Source organism: Stegostoma tigrinum, chromosome 6, assembly GCF_030684315.1.
Source record: "Stegostoma tigrinum isolate sSteTig4 chromosome 6, sSteTig4.hap1, whole genome shotgun sequence".
NCBI classification, from domain to species: Eukaryota; Metazoa; Chordata; class Chondrichthyes; order Orectolobiformes; family Stegostomatidae; genus Stegostoma; species Stegostoma tigrinum.
The window spans coordinates 16,772,319-16,798,758 of record NC_081359.1 but is presented as its reverse complement, the minus strand read 5'-3'; the positions used below and the strand labels follow the sequence as shown (position 1 = coordinate 16,798,758).

At 39.4% G+C, this 26,440-nt stretch overlaps 1 protein-coding gene across 1 annotated transcript in view; it reads left to right on the top strand.

The window, feature by feature from the left end:
• Window positions 1-26,440, top strand: part of pcca (propionyl-CoA carboxylase subunit alpha) — a 352,214-nt gene that overhangs the window by 188,008 nt on the left and 137,766 nt on the right. Inside the window, exons 17-18 of the mRNA XM_059646462.1 lie at window positions 6,962-7,072; window positions 10,624-10,729. Coding sequence (XP_059502445.1) covers window positions 6,962-7,072; window positions 10,624-10,729 — 217 coding nt within the window. The remainder of the gene's footprint in view (window positions 1-6,961; window positions 7,073-10,623; window positions 10,730-26,440) is intronic.

Sequence of the window (26,440 nt, the reverse complement as noted above, 5' to 3'; positions counted from 1 at the left end):
CTGACTCCCATGGACGAACATGACCTCAAATATGGGATCATTGTTGCCAGTTGGACCAGATTTGAAGCCAGTCTTGATCTCTTCAATTCTACATTCAAGGAACCAGCCTGTTCTTGAAGGTCGCCAAAACAAAACTCCTATACCAACCCACGTCTGGTCAGCCAAAAATGTTGAAGTGGAGACTCTGGAATGTTGAGCACTTCCTATACCTCAGCAGCCAGCTCTCTCTGAAGACCACATTGACAAGTAAATGCGTCAGTGGTTCAGTTATGCTACCTCACCCTTCTATAGCGTTTGGCAGTGAGTCTTTGACAACAAAGATTTCTGCAGGGAAACATAAATCATAGTTGCCATCGCTGCTGTACTACAATGAGAAGTGGACAAGAAATGCACAAGAATGCTAGAAAATTGCCAGCAGCAGTATCTCTCCAACATCTTCCAAATTCAGTGGGAAAACCATCAGGAACTTCTGGTGTCCTCCTTGAAGTCATAGGAACACAGGAGGAGGAATAGACCGTACAGCCCCTTGAGCCTCTTCCACCATTCACTGAAATCATGGCTGATCTGTGGCTTAAATTCAAATACCTGCCTTTGGTCCTGACATTCACTTAAGCTATCAATATACCTTTGTAATTTTATGCTATCAATGATACTGACTACTGTGCCACCTAATAACTAATGTGAATAATTGAGGTTCCAACACAGATCCTTGTGGGACGTCACTGGTCACATGCTGTCAGTTTGAGTACTTAGCTATTGTTCCTACTTACTGCAAACTGTCACATAACTAATTGTCCAGCCATGTCAGTAATTTGCCCTTATTTCTGCAGGCTTCTACTTTAATAACAGTCTCTTATGTGGGACTTTATTAAATGCCTTCTGGAATTCCATGTACACAACATCCATAGACTAGTCAGATCCACATGTGGTCAGGCAGAACTTATGCAAACTTTGATGGACTGGACACTGTGTTGCAATAGCTGAAAACTATCTTCCCCCAACTAACTCCTGTTTCTCAACTCTCAAATGATCAATGTACACTTTAACATTGGCATTGACACACCTGTCAGGGAAGAGCCAGCAACCAGTTTTTCAGAATGGCAACTACTTGCCTGTCAAGTTGCATCACACTTTAAGTCCCAATATCTTAATAATGAGGCAGAGTGGTGACAAGGAAGGAAAGACAGGGATGAAAACTCTACATTCACATCACATTCACATATCTTGTGAGACATTCTGCGCCATAACCTTGTTCAATTACTTGAAGGCCCATAACAGAAACTTGAAAGCCTGAGTAGGTCATCCTCAAATTGAAAATAATGACCAGAGTCAAGAGAATTCAGTTATGTGGAGAGACTGGAGATGCTGGGACTGGTTTTGTGGAGTGGAAAATAATAGCAGAATCATATGACATTATGAAGGGTTTTGATGAAATAAATAAAGAAAACTTGTGCTAACCGCTGTTCCACCGTGCCTTGATATCATTATTGTCAAGAAATCTATCCATCTCAATCTTCCCTGCCTTTGGTATAGAAAATTCCAAAGATTTCCTATCATCATCTGAATGAAGAATTTCGATCTCAGTCCTAAAAGGTTTGCCCCTTATTCTCAGACAGTGTTCCTGGCCCTATACACCCCTCCAGCAACGGGGGAGCATTATTTCTGTATCTATCCTGTCCTAGCAGTTTCAGAATTTTGTGAGTTTCAGTAAGATCTGCTTTTGTTCTTCTAAACTGTAGAGAAGGATCCGTCTGCTCAAAGGACAGTCCGCAACCCTGTCCACATTAAATTCCATCTGCCATGGTTCTTGCCCATTTATTCAGCCTGTCCAAATCCGATTTAAGCCTCTTAGCATCACGCTCACAAAGTACATCCCCATTTAGTTTTGTCTCATCTGTAAATTTGGAAATATTACATTTGATCTCTACATCCAAATCATTGATAGATTGTGAACAGTAATCCTCAGATAACTCACTAGTCACAGCCTGCCAACTTGAGAATGACCTATTTAATCCTGCTGTGTTTGCTTCCTGTTAATTTATTCTCAAACCATGTGAATATGTTACCCCTCTGTCCCATGTGCTCTAATTTTGTTTGTTAGTCTCTTGTATGGACCTTTGTTAAAAGTCTTATGAAAGTCAAACGCTACTTCCACTAATTCCCATATATCTACATTGCCAGTAACATTCTGAAATACAGGTTTATCCAACATTATTTTCTCTTTAAATGCGCAGTTAATCTGCCAAATCAGATTATTATTTTAAGTGTTCGGTTTTCACATCCTATATAACAGATTTTATTTTGTTTTCCTTACTACTGATGCCAGGCTACCAGGTCTGTAGTTTCCCAAGTTTTTTTTTCTCATTCCTTTCTTGTTGCATTTGCAACCTTCCAATCTACAGGGACTGTCCCAGAATTAGTGAGTAAGGGCCAAGTTTCAGAAGCAAGTTGCAGAGTAAGGAGTAGAGCGAGCGCGGGCTGAGTCCTGGAAGCAAGTTGTGACTGGAGCCCGGAGCAGCAGCAGAGTGAGCTTGGGCTGAATCCCGGGAGCAAGTCATGGCCAGAGTGGCAGCAGGGGGAGTGCAGCTGAGTCCCGGAAGTGAGTTGGGGCTGGAGCAGGGAACAGAGTGAGTGTGGGCTGAGCTGGAAGCCAAGTTGTGGCTGGAATGGGAGCAGACCAAGCCCAGTCTGGCTGGGGGGATGAGTCATGGACAGAGGCCAGCACATGGACGCATCAAGGCCTCGTGTTCTGAAGCCTGGCAGGCAGGGACTTGGTGAAAAAGGACTACAACTTGAGTACTTTAAGGCACTTTTCATTCTCATTCTGGACTTTTAAACTCTGCATTCCCATTCTAGTCTTTTTTCTTGGCAATTTCAATTCTGTAACAACACTCAAAGTGTCTGCACCGAGGTACCCTGTACCTAAATTAGTGCCAAGTTGTGATATTACAAACTTCTTAATGCATTCAGTTGGAAGCACGTTACGACAAAGGCAATTTATTCAATTCTGTTCTGGCAGATTTTGCAAGATGACACCAATGTATCCACTGTCTCTATCAACACTCTGGGGTGTAGATAAAAGAGAACTCTTGGATTTACTAACTTTCAGTCTCATTATTTTCTCTAACCGTACATTTTTGCTAGTAATTACTTTTTTCATTTCCGCTTTCTCACTAGTTCATTGGATCTTTAAAACCACTGGAAGATTTAGAACATAGAACATAAAACATAGTAAAGTACAGCTCAGTACAGGCCCTTCGGCCCACGATGTTGTGCCGTGGAATAATCCTAATCCAAAAATAAAGTAACCTAACCTACAGTCCCCTCAATTCACTGCTGTCCATGTAGATGTCCAGCAGTCGCTTAAATGTCACTAATGACACTGCTTCCACGATTACCACTGGCAAAGTATTCCAAGCGCTCACAACTCTCTGGGTCAAGAACCTCCCTCTGATGTCTCCTCTATACCTTCCTCCTAACACCTTAAAATTATGACCCCTCGTGGCAGTCAATCCTCTTGTATCTTTCTCCATGCAGTCAGACCGAAATAATTATTTAACGGCCCTGTCATTTCGTTATGTTCTACAATTTATTCTCCTGTCTCTGCCTGTAATGGACTTATTTTGTTTTTTCTAATGTCTTTATATCTGTAGAATATTTTTTAGTTTTTTTTTTCTATGTTTCTTTTATATTCTGTTTTCCCTTTCATAATAGTTTCCCAGTCTTGGCTGAATGCTCCTGTTTAATTCTATTATTTTGGCAACTTTATAAATCTCCTCGTCTGATATAATACGGTTTTCACCTTCCTCTTTAAATCAAATAGTTTTTGGCATCTTATCACCTTTGTTAGCTTGCCACTCCTTTCATGTAACATTGTTAAATTTGTGCAATGGATGCAAAGAGTCAATATTCTCGCTGATGGTTTGAGAAACACCATACTGGATATAATGAAAGGAACAGCAGTCTTGGCTACTGACTAGAGAGCCATCAGGCACCCTGTGCCACTCAGGCAGTTAAGTGGAATGTGATAGTCCTTCCCCAGGCGTCAGTGTCCCACCTACTTAGAGGTGTGCCAATCAGTGTCAGAGGGTAGGCAATGGCTTCTGCACCAATGATGCCCATCTAAGGTCCAGAATCATCGCTGAATGCAGATGAATAATGGGAGGAAGGTTTTAATGAGGTGGGAGTTACGGGGATGGGCGAACGGCACTTCCCATTGTAGAATCTCTTAATCGGGCTACGCATCTTGAACAAGGAGCCTCTGTGAGTCTGCAAAGAATCCCCTAACAGATTTGTTTCTTGTGCTCCCTGCATGGTGACCCTTTGTCTTGCCCTGGATTAATACCTGCAGCGGGGAAGGTCCTATATTGAGCATTAGTTGATGCTTCGCAGCTTAGGGGCTTTCCTATCACAGGTTTATTAGGGTGAAAGGTAGCAGAGTGCCCACCTTCTACCACCCCGCCCTGATTAAGAATCTTTCCCACCATCAAATGCCCCATGGACAGGACATTAAATTCCTCTTACTTTATTGAAGGAAGTAGTCCTTTGGGGGGTTGTCTTTGGATTGTATGAACATCTTTCTTCAAGGACTGTAATTCTTGACTCCAGCATAAGATAATTACAATATTCTGATAAGCTCTGACCCTCTTTAATATTAATGTTTATGATCGACTTTGAACATTCAGAATGATTTCATTAGCCTGATGTTATGGTTTCATGATGGAGCTCAGATCTGGATTTCAGCACAACATGATTAAAGCAACCAACAAGAGGCTTCATCAAATATATACTGCTGTTCAATAGCCATGTATTTATCTTAAAAATTGATAAGTTGACATGTGCAATATGATTTTGTTAATGATCAAAAGTGAACTAGGTACAGTCAGAGTAAAAGAAAACAGTTTTCTTAAGAGCTGTATTTTTGTTTAGAACAGTAATTTTGAAAGTGCAGAGAAAGTACAGAGGTGATGTGTGATGGGACTTTGTGTGAATTAGGAATTCTTGCCATCCCAGTAAGCATGCAGTTGCCATTACCCCTCTCCCCTCATGATTTTGAATGCCTTTACCAAATCTTCCTTTAACCTTCTCTTCTGTAAGCTGAACAAACTCAACTTCAATCTATCAACATAACTGGAGTTCCTCATTTATGGAAATATCCCACTGAACTTTGCTCACTTTTATATTATAGCGTCTGTTGCTCTGTGAAAAACACAAATATTTTATCATTATATTGTTGTTGTTTTGTGCACGATTGAACATTTTCAAAAAACAAATTTGTGGACGTCATGTTATGATAGTAACCTGCTGATATGCCTGATAATGTACTTTGCTAATATATGCTGCAATTGTTGTAATGTTTTCACTAACTCTGCTTTGTCCAGATCAGCTACCTCTAGCATGTTATAGCTGCGAACAAAAGGATGAGAATGCACCCTGTCAATGATCTTGGTCCCCATATCGGGATCAACATAAATTGCAATACTTGTTGTGGAAACACCTTCCTATCATGCCGCTTTACTCCTTCTAGGTCAAGGATGCAATATTGTTAGTATGGAATTACTTAAGTGGTTCCATTTGAAGGTAAATATCACTGGAATCTCACTTGGAATTGATGTACCAAAAAATGTTGCATTGAAAGAAATCTTCTGGAATTTTAGCACAAAGTTTGGCTGAATGCAAAGAGCCTTTTTTTTGCTTTTAACTACTGCACTTTAAGATTGAAAATAAGCATTGCTTCGGCCTCTGTTTGATCCTGTCAGTGTGTGGCTAATGTCCTGGCAGTGTTTTTGGTAGCAGCAGGTAGTCAGGAGAAGGCAGCTTGTGGGTCATCATTCTTCAGCCTGGCAGTTTTTCACACACAGATGTAGACCTTGTGAACTTTGGAGGAGGTCAGATATGAACCTCACATTCAACACTTGTGACATGCTCTCAGTTGAAGTGAAGGCACATTGGCTTGCCTGCTTTTTTTCTGCCCCTCAAATCTAGCAGAGCTGTAACATAAAACCGTTTTTCTTTCCCTTTATGAAGCTTCATTCAGGTTGGATTTAAAATCTAGAAATATGTTGTCTACAACTGTTTGATTTACATATTTTGCCCTCCTATGCATTATTTATCGTAGGCAGTCTACTATGGGACTGAGCCCTTTGATGAAATTATTGAATTCCTTTCAAGTAAAGCTCTAAAATTACAGGCTCGAATGTATTTATTGATGAATGTGGTGAAGATGATTTATTCATTTAGGTTCAAAGACTCACCCCTGTTTAATTTTAATATTGTGCATATAACACAGATTCTTGCTACTATATACATTGACACTGGTTTAGAGATCAGCCATGATCCTGTTGAATGGCACAGCAAACTCAAGGGGCTGGATGATCTACCCTGGTTCTTGCCTCTTAGTTGCTAATGCCCCAAGACTCTTTACACCAATGCAAAGTACTTTTATGATATACTCTCACTTTTGTTAGCTGGGAAAAATGATAGACAATTTGTTCGCAGCAATGTTCCAAACAGTAATATGATGATAACTATTATCTTCTGTAATGTTGGTTGATGGGTCAACATTGGCCAAGATACCAGGGATAGTTTCCTGCTTTCATTTGAGATAAGCCATTTTACGTCTATCCATCCATAAGGACAGATGGTCTCTCTGTTTAATATCTCACTCTAAATGGGACTGCATTTTAGGATTGATCAACGTTTCTTCTTGTTCTGTGAACTTTATTTTAAGTATGTTCATGTCATCAAGAGAAACCCCACTCAGCATCAAGATTCTAAAAATGGTTGTCAGACTTTCCGTTGTGAAACATGTTAGCCTTGAATGTGAAAGGGACATGTGTTTCTCGTGACCTCATGTATTGGATAAATACTTGGACTGGAAGCAATGATATGATGATTCCAGTGATACCTAATTGTACCGTCACCACTATTTTAAAACAAAATGTTGCCTTTCAATTTCCAGGAGTGACCCATAACATTCCACTACTTCGAGAAGTTATCATCCACCCACGATTTGTGAAAGGAGATATCACCACTAATTTCCTCCCAGAGGTCTATCCAGATGGCTTCAAAGGTCTGTACCGATGGATTTAATAAAGCAAAGACAGTTGTTTCTTGGAATAATAGAGTGTCTGCACCGTTGACTGCTTGTGATGTCTTGTTTCTATTTACACATTGTTAGTAGAGTTAACTTTGGTTGACATTGACTTAATCCTTAAATGTTTACAGGTGACATGATAAGCATAATTTGGGTAGGTCTATCGAAACAGAAATGCCCCGTTCTTTTTGCTTGTCCAAAAGTAACTTTTATGTAGGTTATTTCCATATTCTAATTGCTTTCTGTGGCTTTTGGTGAAAAGCTGTAAATACAGACCTGGGATGCTGTCAACAGCCTTTCAAGAACAATTCAGTGTGGGAAGTCACTGCAGCTTGGGCAGGGTATAGATGGTTGTTGAGCCTGGTTTAGAAATTAGTATTTTCTTTAGAATGAAAGAAGAAAGTTGGAAGGGCAGAATCATGTCCTAGTAATGTTAACCCTTCAGTAACACTAAAAGGAGAAAGGGATAGAAAGAATATAATAACAGAATGAGAGGGAAAATGGGAATTCGCTGATTGACCAGTTGTGTTGAATGGCTTGTTTCTTTGCTGTATATAGGAGAATAGGACTTAACAACAGGAGGAGGCTAATTACACTTCAAACTTGTTCTGACCCTTAATAGAATCATAGCTCGATTTGGTGGTCTCATTCAAGGTAACTGGTCTGACCCCAGCTATTTTGCAAAGCATTTACACATCACTTAATATACTGAAAGTAGGAAGGGGCTGCATTTAATTGAATGCAGACCCAAATTAATGAATAATTTTTTTTCTGATAATTTAAAAATATCACTGATGCCTTAAATTTATGTTGGAAGCTGGGAGTTCTGCTCAGAGGACTGACTTATTTCATGATGTTGCTGTTACTGAAAATGAGGGGCACAATGGAAGCTCATTCCTTTCGCTGTTTACATAGTATTAGACATTTTGTATCAAGATTTTGAATTTTATGTCAGGTTTGATTACTTTATAATTAAGAGTTATTTGGAAGTTTCAGTTTAATCGGTAAAAGTCACTTATATACTGAACATGCCTTCAAACTAAATGTGACTGCTTTCTCTATTTCTTCTTGTTGTTCCACCTTGTATTGTTTGATGGGGAAGCAACTGTAAAGGAATTCAAAGTGGTATATCAAACGCCAGAAACCTGAGATAAAAGTAAAATACTGCAGAAAGCAAGATACTTGCTGGAAATCTGAAACATGCACAGAGAATGTGCTTTTCTAGCAATTCCTATTTTTGCTTCTGATTGACAGCATCCACAGTTCTTTCATTTTTGAACAACAGACAACAATTCGTTATAATAAAACAAAAAGCTACAGATCTGAAACAAAAACAGAAATTGCCAGAGAAAGAGTTCTGATGAAAAGCCACCGGACTCACAAGTCTTTTCACAGATACTGCCAGACCTGCTGAGTTTCTCCTGCAGTTTCTGTTTTTGAAACAAATTATTATTTTGGATTAAGGCTTTGGTTTCAATAAAATATTTTCCTTAAGCTAAACAGATCTGTTGGATCTTAGACAGACTATCGTAGCAAGAGAAAACTGAAGGTTGATAGGTTTATATTTTTTCAAGTGTTGGAAACTAAATACGACATAATTAAAGTGTTTAAGATGATTAAAGGCTTTGATAGGTTGATACAGAGAAATTATTTCCCTGGGAGAGATGGGGGACGTGAAAGGAGAAGTGTAAAATCTAGAACAGAGGGGTATAACATTAAAGTTAGAGCTGAGCCATGAAAAGTAATGTCGGGAAGCAATTCTTCACAAAGGTCTTAATGGAAGTCTAAAATCTGTCTCTCCCAAAAACTGCTCAGGCTGTGGGTCAATTCAAAATTTTAAAACTACAGTTGGTAATTTCACTGACTAACAAAAAAAAGCTAAAGGTGTCAGAACCAAGGAGGGAAAAGGAATTACGACACAGCACCAACTACAATCTAATTTAGTGCCTGAACAGGGTTGAGATGCTGAACAGTTCCCTACTGTTTCCCTCTTCCTAGAAGAATCAGTTGAATCAGAGAATGCTGGAGAAACTCAGCCAGTCTGGCAGTATCTGTGCAGCGAGAAATAGAGCTAACATTTCAAGCCTGGTGTGACTCCTTCAGAATATGTCATGTTGGACTCAGAAAGTTAACTTTGTCTCTTTCTCCATAGATGATGCCAGAAAAGTTGAGTTTCTCCAGCATTCCCTGTATTTGTGCCAGAAAGCTAAGAATGAGCACTGCAATGCAGTTTGATTAAATAGTATTGTATAACTCCTTTTTAAACAGAATTTTGTAATTTATGCAGTACCACTTTTGCTGATTCTTCTAGGAAGAGGGAAACAGTAGGGAACTGTTCAGCACCTCAAACCTGTTCAGGCACTAAATTAGATTTGTAGTTGGTGCTGTGTCGTAATTCTTTTTCCCTCCTTGGTTCTGTCACCTTTAGCTTTTTTTTGTTAGTCAGTGAAATTGACAACTGTAGTTTTAAAATTTTGAATTGACCCACAGCCTGAGCAGTTTTTGGGAGAGACAGATTTTAGACTTCCATTAAGACCTTTGTGAAGAATTGCTTCCCGACATTACTTTTCATGGCTCAGCTCTAACTTTAAGGTTATACCCCTCTGTTCTAGATTTTACACTTCTCCTTTCACGTCCCCCATCTCTCCCAGGGAAATAATTTCTCTGTAACAACCTATCAAAGCCTTTAATCATCTTAAACACTTTAATTATGTCGTATTTAGTTTCCAACACTTGAAAAAATATAAACCTATCAACCTTCAGTTTTCTCTTGCTACGATGGTCTGTCTAAGATCCAACAGATCTGTTTAGCTTAAGGAAAATATTTTATTGAAACCAAAGCCTTAATCCAAAATAATAATTTGTTTCAAAAACAGAAACTGCAGGAGAAACTCAGCAGGTCTGGCAGTATCTGTGAAAAGACTTGTGAGTCCGGTGGCTTTTCATCAGAACTCTTTCTCTGGCAATTTCTGTTTTTGTTTCAGATCTGCAGCTTTTTGTTTTATTATAACGAATTGTTGTCTGTTGTTCAAAAATGAAAGAACTGTGGATGCTGTCAATCAGAAACAAAAATAGGAATTGCTAGAAAAGCTCAGCAGGTCTGGCAGCATCTGTGGAGAGAAATCAGGTTAACGTTTTGGGTTGAGTGACCCTTCCTTCTGAGGAAGTGACCTTGAGGAAGGGCCACTTGACCCGAAATGTTAACTCTGATTTCTCTCCACAGATGCTGCCAGACCTGCTGAGCTTTTCCAGCAATTTCTGTTTTTGTTTTCTATTGTGTTTTCTGATACAAGTTACTAATGAGATGATGTTTTAAGGGAGAACTTGTGAACCTTGTTACCACGTGAAGGAGAATAACATTGATGAGTTTAAGGAGAGGCTAGATAAATATATGAGGGAGAAAGTTTCTCCATCCAAGGTGAGACAACAGGGTGGGAGGACACAAGGACAGAGACCATATGGGCCAAATGGTCTGTTTCTGGCTGCACATTCGATGTAATTTTATGTAAAACTTCTTAACCCAACAGGACATATGTTGTCAAATTCTGAGCACAAGGAACTGCTGGCTACTGCTGGATCCATTTACGTCACTGCTTTGCTGAAAGCTCAGAGATTTCTTGAAAGTTCTACAAGGTGAGAAATCTTTGCCTCCAGGCTCTATGTTATGAGCATGATTCGAACAACCAGGCAGAATTTTAAGAGAAATCTGTCTTCCTTACATATTGGGGAGGTAATTGTTTTAGCAAATGGGTATAATTTACCAATTAGGACTGTAATGATCTCCAGGAATAAACTAGTTTTCATTTATTAATCCTGATGTCTGAATCATGAGGTGGAAAGAAATTGGCTGGTAAGAAGGGATGGAGTGAGCTGCGAGAAGGCCTTTGCTGACAATAAATACCATCGTGATTCAGTGAAAGGCATGGTTCTGTACTGTGAAATTTGAAGTGATACAATATAAATTGAAGGTGGATGCGGAAAAATTATCCCCTTTCCCCTATTCTACAGTACACATAGAAAATTGTACTGATAGCTGAATATTTTGGAATTTTTTTATGATAAGCAATTAATTGATTCAGTGTCTGCTGCTCGTATGATAGCTACCTCACAAGGAACAAATGCACGGTTGAACAGCTGTTGATGTAATATTCAATATGCAATTGAATTATTACCAGTATGAATGATTTCACATTTCCTCATTATGTCAAGTCCCAGTAATGGAAGGCAAGATGTTGAAAGATTTCTTGATTTTAAAATATGCATAGTTCAAGAAAATAATGCATGCTATGGAGTGATTTTATGGTAAAAAATATTAGTCAGTAGGTTGTTATCATGATTACACAGAAGTTTACAATATTGGAAACAGGATATTTGATTGACTGGTCTATGCTGCACTTTATACAGACCTCCTCCCCCACCCCACTTCATCTCACACCGTCAATATATTCTTCTGTTCTTTTCTGCCTTGTGTTTATCCAGTTTTCCCTTAAACACATCTGTGCTGGTCGCCTCAACTACTTCATGGTAGTAGAGAGTTCCACATTCTCGGAACTGTTTGGGTAAAGAGGTTTTTCATGTATTCCCGATTGAATTTATGCTTGGAGTTTAGTGTGTTTGGTGATCTTGCCTCCCGGCTGGAGAACTGATGGGAGCCCTGCCTTACCTCTGTTGGGGAAGGCTCACTGAATAGTGCCCGTCAAACAGCTGACGGTCATTGACATGCCTTCCTCAGGATTAAGGACCTCAGGTGCCTTAGTAAAGCTGAATGAAATCTCATTCTCTTACTTTTATATAAACAAACAACTTAGGAAATATTAGTGGAATTTATTCACTTCATGTTTGTAACTACTTTGTAAAGTTATATTGCTTAAGCAACATAATTTTACAAAATCAGCAAGAAAACAGATGTCGTTGGGTATTAAAAATCAGAAATGTTATTTTGACCAATTAAACTAAAATAATGTGCTTGACTAACCAGAAGTGAAGTTCTAGATAAGTTTCTTTTTAGGTAACATTAGATGTGACACCAGAGTCTCTTTTTAAAAAAAACTGCACAAGAATGTGGGGGATTGTTCTCACTCCTCTCTGACAGGAAGAAAAATCTTCTCTTTAATATGCTGTGTGAAGAACTGTGCGTGGTCTGCCTTTAGTATGCAATCATATCCCAGGCGGGACTCAACCCATAAACCTTCTGGTTTTTGCAAGACAATATTTTTTCTTAAGATTTAAATTGTAAAACAGTGCATAATTCTTGATCAGCAAACAGAAGCAATCGACACACATGTCTGTCAGGAAATGGTTCTGGATGATTGACAATTGCCTCATTGTCGGACTTAATTCCACTTGCTTTGTTTGATTTTTCATCCCTCCACAAACTGAGTTTCATTGTCAAAAGGCCTGTTGCACTGAAAAAAAAACCCACAAATCCCTTCACAGAAGGGAAAGACTTAAACATTAAGGTTGGGGAAGGAACCTCTTGTGTTGTTTTAACCGACCCTTAAAGTATGGCATCCGTGAGAACAGAAAACAGTTTCACTCTTTGCAGAATGCCAAAAATTTGATGCTATAATTCTGAAACTGAAGAGTGGAAATTAATTGAAGGTTGCAAAACTGTGCTAATATGCAACATTGAAAAATATTTATAATTTGCCAGGTTAGCTACTAAACTAACATATATGCATTGCTTCACAGCATGCAGTTTTTGAGAATTATTTTTTCCCTCAAGCCAGGAATTTTCAGAATGTTTGCTGCATTATTTGGAAGTAATTATCTAATGAATATTGCTTTTCTAATTGCGTGCATGTGGTGTACCAGCAATGGTTCAGAGAGTTGTTCGGTGAATGGCTAAATATTTAGAATAGAAGGACCCAGGTTTGACCTGAGGGCTGTCCTCAACTAGCTGATCTCAGCCGGCGACCGGATGGGCCATGCAGGTGACCTCAGTAGCATGTATTCTAACTTGCACCAAGTCCTTTTCACCCAACTCCCCCTCCACCTGCTGACCTACATTGACTCCTATTCTGGCAACATGTTGAATTTAAGTTCAGCCCCTCTTGTGACTTTTGCCACTCCTAGTCTTTGTAACTTCCTCCACTGTATGGGCCTCTGACATCGCTGTGCTTTTTGGAATTATGTCTTCTTTCATATCCACATTTATCATAATTATCATTGTCAGTCCTACATTTACTTGCTGAGACCCTGGACTCCTGCATTCTCTTCCTAAACCTTTGTACCTTTCTACCTCTTGCTCCTTCTCTAAGAAGCTCTTTAAAATTTTCCTGTTTGCTCAAATGTTTGAAATTTGACCTGATATAGGTCGAATGTCCAAAATCCAATTCTGTGGAAACTGCGAATGTTTGAGACAATTTAGTATTCACTTAAATAAAACTCATATATATTGTCCAAATTTCAAGACAGCTCAGCAAGGCACTAGTTCTTGGTGGTGTGTCGGACTAGTCATCAAATTTGCCACTTTGTCTATAGTAGGACACCAGTGTACTACTCTCAGCTGAATCAAATGACACTCCACCCAATCCAGTCCAACTCACATCTCCAAATTCTGTTTCGATTTTAATGTGGTACAATCTTGATCCTGAGGATGTCAGATTTTGGACGTCCAACATGTACCATCTCACATTGCTCAGTACCAAATTTTATCCGATTGTACACCTGTGCGATAACTTGGTTCTGTACTAAAGGCTTAGTAGGAATGTAAATATATGTCGTTGTGTTGGAAGGGAGAAAATTGGCAGGGGTCTATGTGCATGAATATTGACGACCAAAGTTGGAGAGAAGTGATTGTGAGTCTGTTCTTGTGGCAGTGCTCTCTGTGGTTGACTTGCTTACTGAAACTCACTCAAGATTCACACATGAGCACAGGCCCCTTTTATATTATTTTCTACTGCAGGCAAGAGGGCGGAAATCTGTGCCAAATTGAGCTTTTCTTGCCAATGTGTTGCTGTGAGGTACAAAATCAGCACACAATGCATTTTTTTAGGTCTTGTTTTTCTTGAAACTCGATCATAATTTTATTGAGGTCGTCCTGAGACACTTCTGATATGTTGACAATACCCTGGAGATTATGTGATTTTATGCAATCAGTGTTTACGTTTAATATCTTGGCCATATGAGTGGAACGCTGATGATTTGTTTGCTATGTTGTTTTTGTTGTGAATTGGAAAGGGAAAGCAGAGTAATTCTCCAGGTGTGGTTATATTAGAAATATCTCATGGGTCTACTAATGTCATGTTTATGTTTCTAAAACCAATTGCCTGCAGCACTTCCTATGCATTACTTGTTTTGGCTGAAATGTGTATTTTTCTAGGTTCTGTGTGAGTTGTACCCTTTTCCAGTTTCCACTTGCAGTATCACTAACATGATGCACGGCAATTGGATTTATTGAATGCTTGCCTCATGGGTAGAGCCATTGCCACATAATTTGGATTTCTTTGCAAATGTGGCTGGCATGTAAAGTTTGGTCACTTGTGTAAGTTAACAGAGTGCTCCATGCACCTATTCAAACATTCTCCGGTGTGAATTTTTACCCTTGTGTGAGCCAGGGGAAAATATTGCAGAGGAAGAGGTTAAGCAGTGCCATTATTGCATTGGCCTGATTTTGTGGTGATAATCATGTTGAAGTGGTCATTGTTTGCCGTCATTACTCTTCTGAAACGCTCAGCAACTCTAGTTAAGTGCAGAAACATAGGGTGTGTTGCGAACACCTCAGGATGTCAACATCAGAATAATGGTGATGACATGAAACTGCCGAACAGAGCCTTCTGCCTGAACCCGGCTTTACGTTTTGCTGCTGACAGCTGCCAGTCACTTCCCTGTACCGAAATCAACATTTACCCCCAAGCAACCACCTTGTTGGCTGTTGCCCCTCCATGCAGCTGACCTCTGCCTAGCATTCTACCTGGAACCTCACTGCTGGCCATATCCCTTCTGCCTAATCAGCTACTTCACTCGGGGAGTTGGGGGAATGAGTTAGGCACCGTAGGCACTTTCTGAGCATACCTATGGACTAATGGTTTTCTAATTTATTTCAGGGGCACCTTTTGAAGGATGCTTTCATAGTTCAGTGCTGTTCATGTAATGTAACACACATTGACAAGTCAATTCTGCCATTCGGTAATGCCCATGAAGTGACATTCAGGTGTTTGACAGCAAAGCTGTGTTTCTGTGCATTGTGGTCACTGTGCCACTTTGTGAGAGTGTTGACAATAAACAACCATATGCAAGTGCAGAAGTTATTGTCAAACATTTCACGCTTCATCATGGGGTGCATTGTTGACTCTCCTTCATTACAATCAAATAGTTATGAACTAAGAAGAAATTGGTCTTTTTACACTACTTAGCCTTGTTGTAAAAGCCTGGAAAGAAGCATTGTGTCAATTGACACATAATTGGGTTTTTAACAGTGCACTTAGTTTATAATTACTGTTGAACAGCATCATTGGCCCTGAAAGCTTTTTAGTAGACTGTCATACTTCTCTATTATTTTTAAGAAAAAAATCAAATATTTAGTTTTATTTAAGTAAATTTGTTTCTGATATGTCAGTTTCTGCCTTAATCCCACGTTTATACCCTTGCTTATTTCACTCCCTGTAAAACTTTAAATAAAAGTAAAAGGCAATCAGTATATGTTACTTTCTATTAATACTTTATTGGCTGCATGCCGTGCTTGATGCATGCTTAGAGACCACCTCGACTTGGTGAAAGGGAAAGGGAAAGGGAAACCCACTCCATGGAGATCTTTTGATCTTTGCTGCTACTTTTCTTTGAAGTCAGTGGTGAGTGTAGTTGCATTGCTTCTGACCAGACAACTCGGACCAGTGTTTGCAGTTGCAAGTTTATTGTTCCTGAGAAAGAAATTCTTGCTGGAGCTGTGCTTGTGTGGCTTTTTAATTCCTTCTTGCCCCTTATTTGGCTTCTACTCTGCCCCACTTTGTATGATTCATGGTTGTGGTTAGCTGTTTGCTTTTTTGTTGCTCTTTTCAGCCTCCATTTTTCTGCAAGTTGCTTTTTCCTTTCATCTCCTTTGCCCTTATGGCTGGCACTTTCCTCTTGCTTTCTCCTGTAATACATTGCTGCCTTACTAATTGCACAATTGTATGCTTCTTTGTCTTTAAAGAAATGCAAAATGACAGCAAAAATAAAGAGATGGATTGATATTTTTTGTTTAGGCTCTTCAAGATTTAATACTGAGTTAGCAGTTCTTTTTACCCTTTCTTTTTGAGCTGATCTTATTGGTAATGATTTTGCTTTTCCTATTTGCACCTGTTGCAAGCCAATAATTTGTTTCTTGAGACATTGCCATCTTATTTTGACTTGCACCTATTATCTCGTATTGAATATCTCATTCTTTCACACAAACCTTCCTTTTTATCTTTCCTTCCCTTTCATACTGTTGTATTTGCTTAAAATCCAATACATCTCTATTTTTTTCCAGTTCTGTTGGAAGATCTTTGATTAGTTCTTGTCATCTCATATTAGATGGTGCCCGATCTGCTAAGTTTCTCAAATTTTGTTTCATTTCAAATTTCCAGTATTCGCAATATTTTGCTTTTGTAGAGAGCTGATTGGTTAGAGACTGGTGATGAGAATAGACAACCTGTTGAAAACTCTTTGATGTATAAAGGAATCTTGGGGGCCAAAGTGTAGGCTGGGGGTTATTGAAGTTCAAAAGGTAACCATGGAATATCTGGGACCTGTGATGTTCATCTGTAGCATGCTGAATGGTGCTCCTGTTGCCATAATAGATCATTAAGCCTGACCCCCAACTTTGTCTGGATGAGAGAGGAAAAAGTATAATTGAGCTTGACCTTTGCATCAAGCAGCATTCTGAAATTAGGGATATGAAAATAGGGGACAGGTGAGCTGCCTGTAGGAGCGAGGGTAAAATTGAAAGGGCGATGAGTTTATGAGTTTGAATAGGATCAACAACAACTGCAGCTGTGAAGAGAGGAAGATGACCCAAAGGAGCAGTGGAGGGGCTGAAGGATCCCAGTAGGAGATGGCTTGTGAGCATGGGATCTTTGTGAGAAAGAGCAGCTATTCAACGTGGAAGTAGAATGTCATGATCTTTGTGAGAAAATGCAAGAGTTTCAACAGTGCCTTTCTTGACCTCGATGTTCCAAAGGAAGTTTCTGTTGTAATGTAGGAAACATGACAGTCAGTTTAATACAGCCAGCTCCCAGAAACAACTATGCGGTAATGACCAGGTAATCAATTTTAATAATTTTGGGTGAGGAATAAATATTTGTCATAAAGAACACTTCTTTTAAATAGTTCCACAGGATCTTTTTTTATCCACTGAGAGTGTCAGTTATGTACAGAGTCAGTTATACTGTAGATTCCCTGCTGAGGTAACAACAATTCTGGCTTATTTGGCCAGAATAGAGTTGATGTCCAAGATCAACCATTATTTTAGTCAAAGGAGATCAGGCTTGAGGGGCCAAATGGTCAATTCCTGTTTCTATTGTTAGATTTTTATGTTTTCTTTTTGGGGAATTTTAAGGGAAGATCATTTCTTATTACCTTACTTAATTTGAGTCTACAGTGTGGAGTATTTTCTGTAAATTTGAAGTTTGTTTACAGTGTTGATTATACTCACTCTGTGTTTGTGGACAATTCCTATTTGTTACTTCACTCCAAATCTCTCCTTTAAAACATTTGTTAAAACTTACCTGTTTGGCCGAACATTTGCCTTCGCATCTCCTTACATGAAGTAAAGTCTGATTTTGTTTGATCACCCATCAGTAAGTGCCTTCGGCTATTTTACTATGCTAAAGGTGACATATGAATTCCAGCTGTTGTTGTATGATTTATGTTGAGAAGATACCTTTTAGATTATGAGAGTTACTGCTTTGCTTTGACTAGTAAATTTAAAATTAAAAACAGAGAAGGCTGAAGAAACTTTGCTGGTCTGGCAGCATCTGTGGAGATGGAGAAACAGAGATAATGTTTTGAGTACAGCATAATTTTTCTTAACTCTGTTTCTCCAGTGTTCTGTGTTTGCTTCAGCTTTTCAGCATCTGCAGTATCTTCCTTTCACTAAATTTAAAATTAAGTTGGGATGAAATATTGTCAGGTGAAGTGACATTTTCAGATGTAATTTCACATATTTCATTGATTCTTGGAAAGATGCAACGTAGTTGGATTGCAGACTATTATTGCATTAAAGGCAGTATTTAAATCCAAGTTGTTCCCAGTGTTATTGTTGCTCTGTCACAATGGTAAATGTGCCTTTAAAATGTATATTTGGAAAATTAGAATAATGGCCATACAGTTCATAAGGTGAGATTTATTTTGATGAATAAGATCAGAGTTGTGAGCTTCCCCAGGAAGTGATGTGGTGACCTCGAGTTTCTCAGCATTTATATTTTTTTGTAAGAAACTCCACAGCACACATTTGCTGATAAAAGCAAACATAGCATTGTACTCATTTCCTTTAGTTTATAACCAAACCTTAAATGAGAATATTTGTGAAAACCTAATATAAGCAATCAAAGGAAAAAGCTAATTAGGGAAGCATAAAATAACAGCAAAGGAAACTGCCTACATTACACTCTTGCCTTCCACACTTATCACAGACCTTCCCTTTTGTTCTCCCCCTGCCTCCGTATTTGCTTAAAACCTCAAAATCTGTTACCTCTTTGACCTTTTATTGGAACTGGAATTAGGTATTGATCTGAAGCATTAACTCTATTTCTCTCAACCCAGGCACTTGTCTGCTCTGCTTTATCCAGCATTTTCTGTTCCCCACTCCATTCCCATCTCCAGATATTGTGTTACATGATGTTTTAGCAGCCCAGTATCTCTTCTACCTTTGACATTAGTTAACCTCTTTACAGTTATCTGGGCTGGTTCTACTTCCCTTCAGTAAAGCAGGAGTTGTATTTGCCATTTCCCAGTTGTCTGGCACTGAGCCTTTTTCTGTTGAAAGTTGATGGACAGACATCAGTGCCTCTGCCGTCTCCTCCCTAGTTTTAGTCAGTATCCACCCAATGTTACCAGAAAACTCTTCCCATGAACACCTGCTGCAGCCCACTGCGTTTCTGCTCCTTCCCACTTTCCAACAGCCGGTGAGCAGGAAACTGTTTCATTCAATCTCAGTGTCTCTCAGGTAGTTCTTAAAATCATGGAAATTGTACAGGGCAGTAGGACGTTCACCCTGTTGTGTCTGTACATCATGTCTTCTTCCTGTCCCTGTTTACCACAGGTAGACTTAGCAGAGGTGTCTGGAAGTCTGAAGAGTGTTGTTTGAGTAGATAAGGAGAAACTGTTTCTACTCTAGGGAGGGTGAACAATGAGAGGACGCTGGTTCGAGTTGCTTGGCATCCTGGTGGAAGAATATTTGCTCATAACTTTCAAGAATAAGTGGACAAATGGGATGAACTGAATCGCTCATTCAGAGAGCTGGCAGAGGCTTGAAGTGTTGAATCGTTTCTCTCCTGTGCTATCGGATTCTGTGCCTGGTTCTGTTACAAATGCCTAACTGAATCACAATTTGGAATCTTTCTGAGATCACTCTTCATAATATCCCTGGAATGATTTTGAAAGCTCTTACACACTGCGTAAATATTATTGTAATTTTTTTTGGACTCGAGGACATTTGGCAGTTGTTGCACCCCCACTGGCATAGTCTATTCAGACTTTATTTCCATTCACCACTTGCATTGCCAAATTGATTTCTCCCTTATGTCCCCAACCCTTTCCTATTCATTTTGGATTGTTCAATATGAAACATTTTAATTTCATATCATGTCGCCATTCAGTCCATAATCACTTTATATCGCCAGTCACCAGGGTAACAGCAGACCAGAGTTTTCTCTCCATAGTCAAGACTTCATTTCCTGCATTTAGCGACATGTCAGGCTTCTCATTTCATTTAATTCCAAAACTCCCCAATCTCTCTTATGTTGCTGGTGACCTTTATGACCTAACTTTAGGGGACTGCTTTCTGCTTGAGACAGTGTTGAAACATTAAGCCTCCTCTTCTCTTCATTGTTAGTGTCATCCACCTCTGATCTTTGGCTACTTAAATAAATCATTTTCTTTATATGGTTATGAAAATCAAAATCGGTTTTAGTTTTAAGAAACATCAAAAAAGTTCTTAGTGCTGCGAGGCAAGGGTGAAATTTGCACAGCAATGCCACAGATTAATAACATTTTAGAAACCAGGAAATATTGCCAAAGTTACATCTGTTAATTCCAAGCTGAAAACAATTCCAAAAGGAGAAAAATAAAAATGTTTATTTCATTCAGCCATCTCTTTAAAATTACAGCAACTAGAACAATTTGAATTTCTACAGCACCTTTAATAGTCAATGATCCAATGGTGCTGGACTAAGGAGTTATGAAATAGAAATTATTAGTATCGAAAAATTTAGTGAAATATGAGAAATGGTGCTTAAAAGTTTGGTCAAATATATAGGTTTTCAGGGCAACTTAAAAATGGAGAAAGAGATCAAGCTTTATTTATTCATTTGCGGAGTGGAGGCGTTGCTGGCTAGATTGTGGTGAACTGCCCTCTTGAACTGCTGCAGTCCTTTGGATGTAGCTACAGCCTTAGGAAGGGAGTTCCAGAATTCTGATTGAGCAACACTGAAGGAACAACAATATAGTTCCATGTCAAGAAAGTGTGTGACTTGCAGGTGGGCATGTTGCCATGTATCTGGTTGAGGGCAGGAGTTCAGGAACTCAGGATCATGACAATTGCAAATGGTGGAGATGGTGGACTAGGAGATGAATACAGAGTTGGGGAGGAAGGAAGGCAGTGGAGGAATTAAATGCAGGGGTACATGTTTTGCATGCAAGGTATCACCAGACCAGAAAACAAATATAAGTCAGCAAGCAGGGGGTAAAGTCAGTGAAACTTAGTATGAGTTAGGATCATCTTGTAATGCAAAGATAAGCTAGCTTCTTTTCACCATCACAAATCATTTTTCTAAAGCGCATACTTGCGCTCACTCCAGCCTTAGAAACAACTTCATGTGTGAGGAGCTCATGGACTTTTTTGTCACAAAGATCAAGACCATTTATTTCACCGCCTGTGCTATTTCTGCCCCTTCCCTGATTTTCTGTGCTGTTCATTTTTCCCCTGATGTCCTCTGCTGTCCTTGCATCTCTCTTTAGAGTCTCATCCATCTCTCATCTTGCCTTTGAGACTCATCTCCTATTCCCCAGCCCCTATTCTGACCAAACCATTCAGCACCCACCATCTCTTCCTGGGTTTCATGTTAACTGATATAGTTAATGTTTCTCTTGTCAGTCTCTTTAGAATCTGCAGTCATCAACCCCTCCTTAAAGAGACCACTCTGCCCTTCCAAATTATGCTCCAGCTGTAACTTTTCTGTCCCCTCCAAAATCCTTGTGATTTACTTGCACATTTGTGTTAATCTTGACAGCAATTCAATGTTTGAATCCCTCCAAACGAGTTTCTGCTCCTACCACAATACTGTTACAGACCTACACAAAGTCACTAATGACACCCTATATTGACTGTTAAATTATCTCAGCACTTCATCCTCAGTCTGACTGCAGCCCTTGACACAGTTGACCACGCCATTCTCTTGCACTGTTTTCCAGCTGTGACTACACACACATCTGAATCAGAGGATCATAACAAACCCTACAGTGTGGAAGCAGGCCATTTGGTCCATTGCATCCACACTAATCCTCCGAAGAGCATCCCACTCAGACCCACCTCTACCCTATCCCTTTAATTCTGCTTTTCTCATGTCTAATCCACCTAACCTATACATCCCTGGACACTATGGTCTATTTAGTCTGGCCCATGCACCTAACTTGCACATCTTTGGACTGTGGTAAGAAGCCAGAACACCCAGAGGAAACCCACACAGACACTGGGAGAATGTGCAAACTTGGGGAAAGAAGTGGCAGATGGAATTCAACCCAGAAAAGTGTGAAGTGTTTCATTTTGGAAGGTCGAATTTGAATGCAGAATACAGGGTTAATGGCAGGATTCTCGGCAGTGTGGAGGAACAGAGGGATCTTGGGATCCATGTCCATAGATCCCTCAAAATTCCTACTCAAGTTGATAGGATGTTAAGAAGGTGTATGGTGCGTTAACTTTCATTGACAGAGGAGTTGAGTTTAAGAGCCATGATGTTAAGCTGCAGCTCTATACAACTCTGGTTAGCCTACGCTTGGAATATTGTGTTCAGTTCTGGTCACCTCATTATAGAAAGGATGTGGCAGCTTTAGAGAGGGTGCAGAGGAGATTTACCAGGATGTTTGCCTGGACTGGAGGGCAGGTCTTATGATGAAAGGTTGAAGGAGCTTGGGCTTTTTTCACTGGAGCAAAGAAGGGTGAGTGGTGATTTGATAGAGGTTTACAAGATGATGAGAGGCATAGATAGAATGGATAGCCAGAGACTTTTTCTACGAGGGGGCATAATTTTAAGTCATTGGAGAAAGGTACAAGGGAGATGTCAAAGATAGGTTCTTCACACAGAGAGTGGTGAGTGTGTGGAATGTGCTGACGGCAATGGTAGTGGAATCAGACACATTAGAGACTTTTAAGAAACTCTTGGATAGGCACATGGAGGACAGTAAAATGTAAGGTATGCAGGGTTGATTGATCTTAGTAGGATAATAAGTCAGCACAATGTCATGGGCTGAAGGGCCTGTACTGTACTGTGCTGTACTGTTCTGTGTTCCTCAAAAACAGTCACCCAAGCCTGGAATTGAACTCAGATCCCTGGCACTGTGACGCAGCGGTGCAAACCACTGAGTCACTGTGTTGTCCCGTGTCACTGAATCTATATTTGTATCTGTCCGTCTAATTCTGGCCAGAGGATCACATACAATAGTTTCTCCCTTAACTCCTGAACTGTTACATCCAAAATCCCCAAAGGATTTATCTTTAGCCCTCTTCCAAGCCTCACTTACATGCTGATCCTCAGAAATATCATCAAGATCGGCAAAGTCCTATAATTCTATATTTCCACCAGTTCTGTCGGCCTCTCCACATCTTTCAGTATTGCTTGTTCAACATCCAATACTAGATAGACACATAACATTTCTCCAATGAAATATTGCAAAGACTGAAGCTGCTATGTTTGTTTCCTGTCACAAACTCTGTTTTCTAAGCTTTGCTTCCAGCCCTTGTGCCTGTCTGAGGTTGAATCGGGCCATTCACATTCATGGTTTTGAGATTGATGCAAAGATGAGATTCTGACCCACTCAATCACCGGTACTCCTTATTTTCACCTCTTACCTCAATGCATTCCATCCGTGTCTCTCCGTGTCCTGCCAACCCAATTGTTTCAATGCTTTGTGGACTGCTTCCTACCCTCCACTCCACATAAACCTGTGTTCACTCAGACTTATGCAGAATTTATCTGATGTCCTCTTTACTGCCTCTGTTTGACTCTGCCAGCACCACACTTTCAGGCAATGTATTTCAGACCCAAACCACTCATTGTGTGAAGTTTTATCTTCCTCACATCACTTCTGCTGTTTGCAAATTGTTTTAAATCTATGCCTTCTTGTTATTGATCCTCATGCGAAAGAAAACAATTTCTTACATTCTACTCTATCCAGACCTTGCATGATTTTGAAAACTTGCATCAGATCTCTGCTTGGCCTTCTCTCCAACGAGAAAACAGTCCCAGCTTCTCCATATTATCATATTATCTCCAATCCCTTCAGTGCCAATACCATTTCCCAATTTTATTATCAAACTTAAATGTTGAGGGCATTTTGACACATTTTGTTTAATTAATTCCGAAGTCTACTTGTGCTATACTGATGAGATGACTGTAAAAATGGAAAATGCTGATACAAGTTAACAGATCAGGTAGCACCCATGGAGAGAGAAGGGCAAAAGGGTTCGCCATGGTACGGACAACATGGTGGCTCAGTGGTTAGCACTGCTGCCTCACAGTGCCAGGGACCCAGTTTTAATTCCACCCTTGGGTGACTGCCTGTGTGGAGTTTGCACATTCTCCCTGTGTCTGCGTGGGTTTCGTCCAAGTGCTCTGGCTTTCTCCAAAGATGTGCAGTTTCGGTGGATTGGCCATGCTAAATTGTCCATAGTGTCCAGTAATATGCAGGCTAGGTGGATTAATCATGGGAAATGCAGGGTTACAGAGATAAGGTAGGGGACCTGGTCTGAGTGGTATCTTCTTCAGAGGATGAGTGCAGACTCTATGTGCTGATCTGGAAGTGTTAGACTGGGATGGACAAGGTCAGAAGTCACACGACACCAGGTTATTAGTCCAAATAGGTTTATTTAAGGACACAAGCTTTTGGAGTCTCACTCATAGATGAAGAAGGAGCGAGACTCCGAAAGCTTGTGTCTTTAAATAACTGTGTTGGACTATAACCTGGTGTCATGTGATTTTTCATTTTGCACACTTGTCTTGGGAGAGGACACTATTTTTGGACTTCCTTTCTTTTCATTGGATTTGGAGGATTTTGTAAAGACACCCCTCAGGTACTTTTCAAATGCATGCTGTAGATTATCCAAGTCTCTGATGCATATAGCAATGTGAAGGTCATTGTTGTCTGATAAACCATGGCTCATTTGACAGCTGATTGGAAGAGGCCCTTATTTTTCTAGGTGCTTAACAAAAAGCCAATTTTCATGAATGCGAGTAGACGGAGGGAAAAGTGACCTGGAGCTCAGTTTCTTAGTGAATGCACATGAGCAATATCTGTATAGTGAGTTCTATGATTTAGATTAGCAAGATTTTGATTTTGGATTGAAGGCATCGCACTTTGGCCCAGATCCCCCTCTGTTGTGAAGATTATCTCCACGCCAGTGTGAATCTTGCTGCAGGTGAGTTGTAGTATTGCAGCAAGTGAAATGGAGAAGAGAATCAAGAAGAACTCCGAGTGATGAGAATGTGGAATTGCAACCACATGGATTAGTTGAGACAAATAACAAAGGTACATTTAAGCATGCTCACAGGGTTAGATGACAAAGGTTGGGCCTGTTGCACTGAATAATTTTTCTGCACTGCAAAATGCTGCGTAATTCTCAACATCATTAGATGTCAGAAGTTTCAGTTTTGTGTCATGGTTCTATTGTTTGTGATTCTAATACTGAAATATTATTTTTATAAGCACCATTAACGTGAATCGAATGTTCTGCCATTCTCACTTCTTAAACTTGATAAAGTTAGAGGCCTATTACTTCTAACAATACCTGTACTAATTAAAAACAAAGGTTAATCCATAGTTTTATTGCAAGTGATAAAGTCGACAAATTTGAAAACATAGCTACTTCTTTTCGTTTGATACTCCACTGATTTTTCAGAGTTTTGCAGTATACCATTCCTCAGTTTTGTTTATTTGTTGTAGATTTCTAATACTTTCTGCATCCCGAATTAAAGGTTTGAAAAAAATTCCCAATGTTGCACCACAGAAATTACATTAATGCTTTTCCTTCTTCAATATGTTCTGTGATGCCGCCACGTTAAAATTAAGAATGGGATCTCCAGCTCCAATATGTGTTTGCAAGCCTTTTTGAAATGTTATGAACCAATGTAAGACTAAAAGTCCAAGAAACCATATGTATGATGGAGTATCAGGTCAATATGTTCATGGTGAGGAATATCACTTGCCCTCAAATAAGCCTGAAAAATTAAAGCCTTGTATTTTTAATATGGTGTGGAAATGTTAAGTTAGTGTGAACGACTGTAACGCCTGGGATTCTATTTTATTGGTTGATCCATATGGGGATTTATGACTGAGACTATATCAACACATCAGATCACTAGCCTGAGAGAGCAAGTGATGTAGTGCAACTCTGGTCATAAACTCCCAAATAGCTAATTACTTAGCAAACCTAAAACAATTTAAAGCAATTTTTTATTTTAAAACCAATAAAGTATTTCATGTAATACTTTTTCTTTAAAAGGTAAAAACTATCTTAAATCTTTAAAAGTGCTATTTTTATTCCAAATTTTTATTGCAAATCTCAGCTTAAGTAGATTTTAAGCAGCAATGTAATAATTATTTTTGTAAAAAACCAGGCTACTTTGAGTAGGTGACAGTAGGTAAATAAGCTAGCTACCTGCTTGTAAAGTTATAAGTCACCCTAATAGGTGCAGACAAAAGCATTAGACCAGAATGCAAGTATTAAAAGCATTTGTCTCACTAGGAGAGTGACCCCTGTCTCTGCATGACATAGTTTCCTTGATGATTTATGTGTGAGAACAGGAATTTGAGAAGATACTTGCCCTGCTTTTAAGTAACATTCAGCTGTACTGTGAAGCAAAGACATTGGAATTTGAAATAAGGGAAAATCACATTTTAATTTATTGTGGGCGAACAAGCGGACTTAAGACGTTATTTTGAAGAATCTAA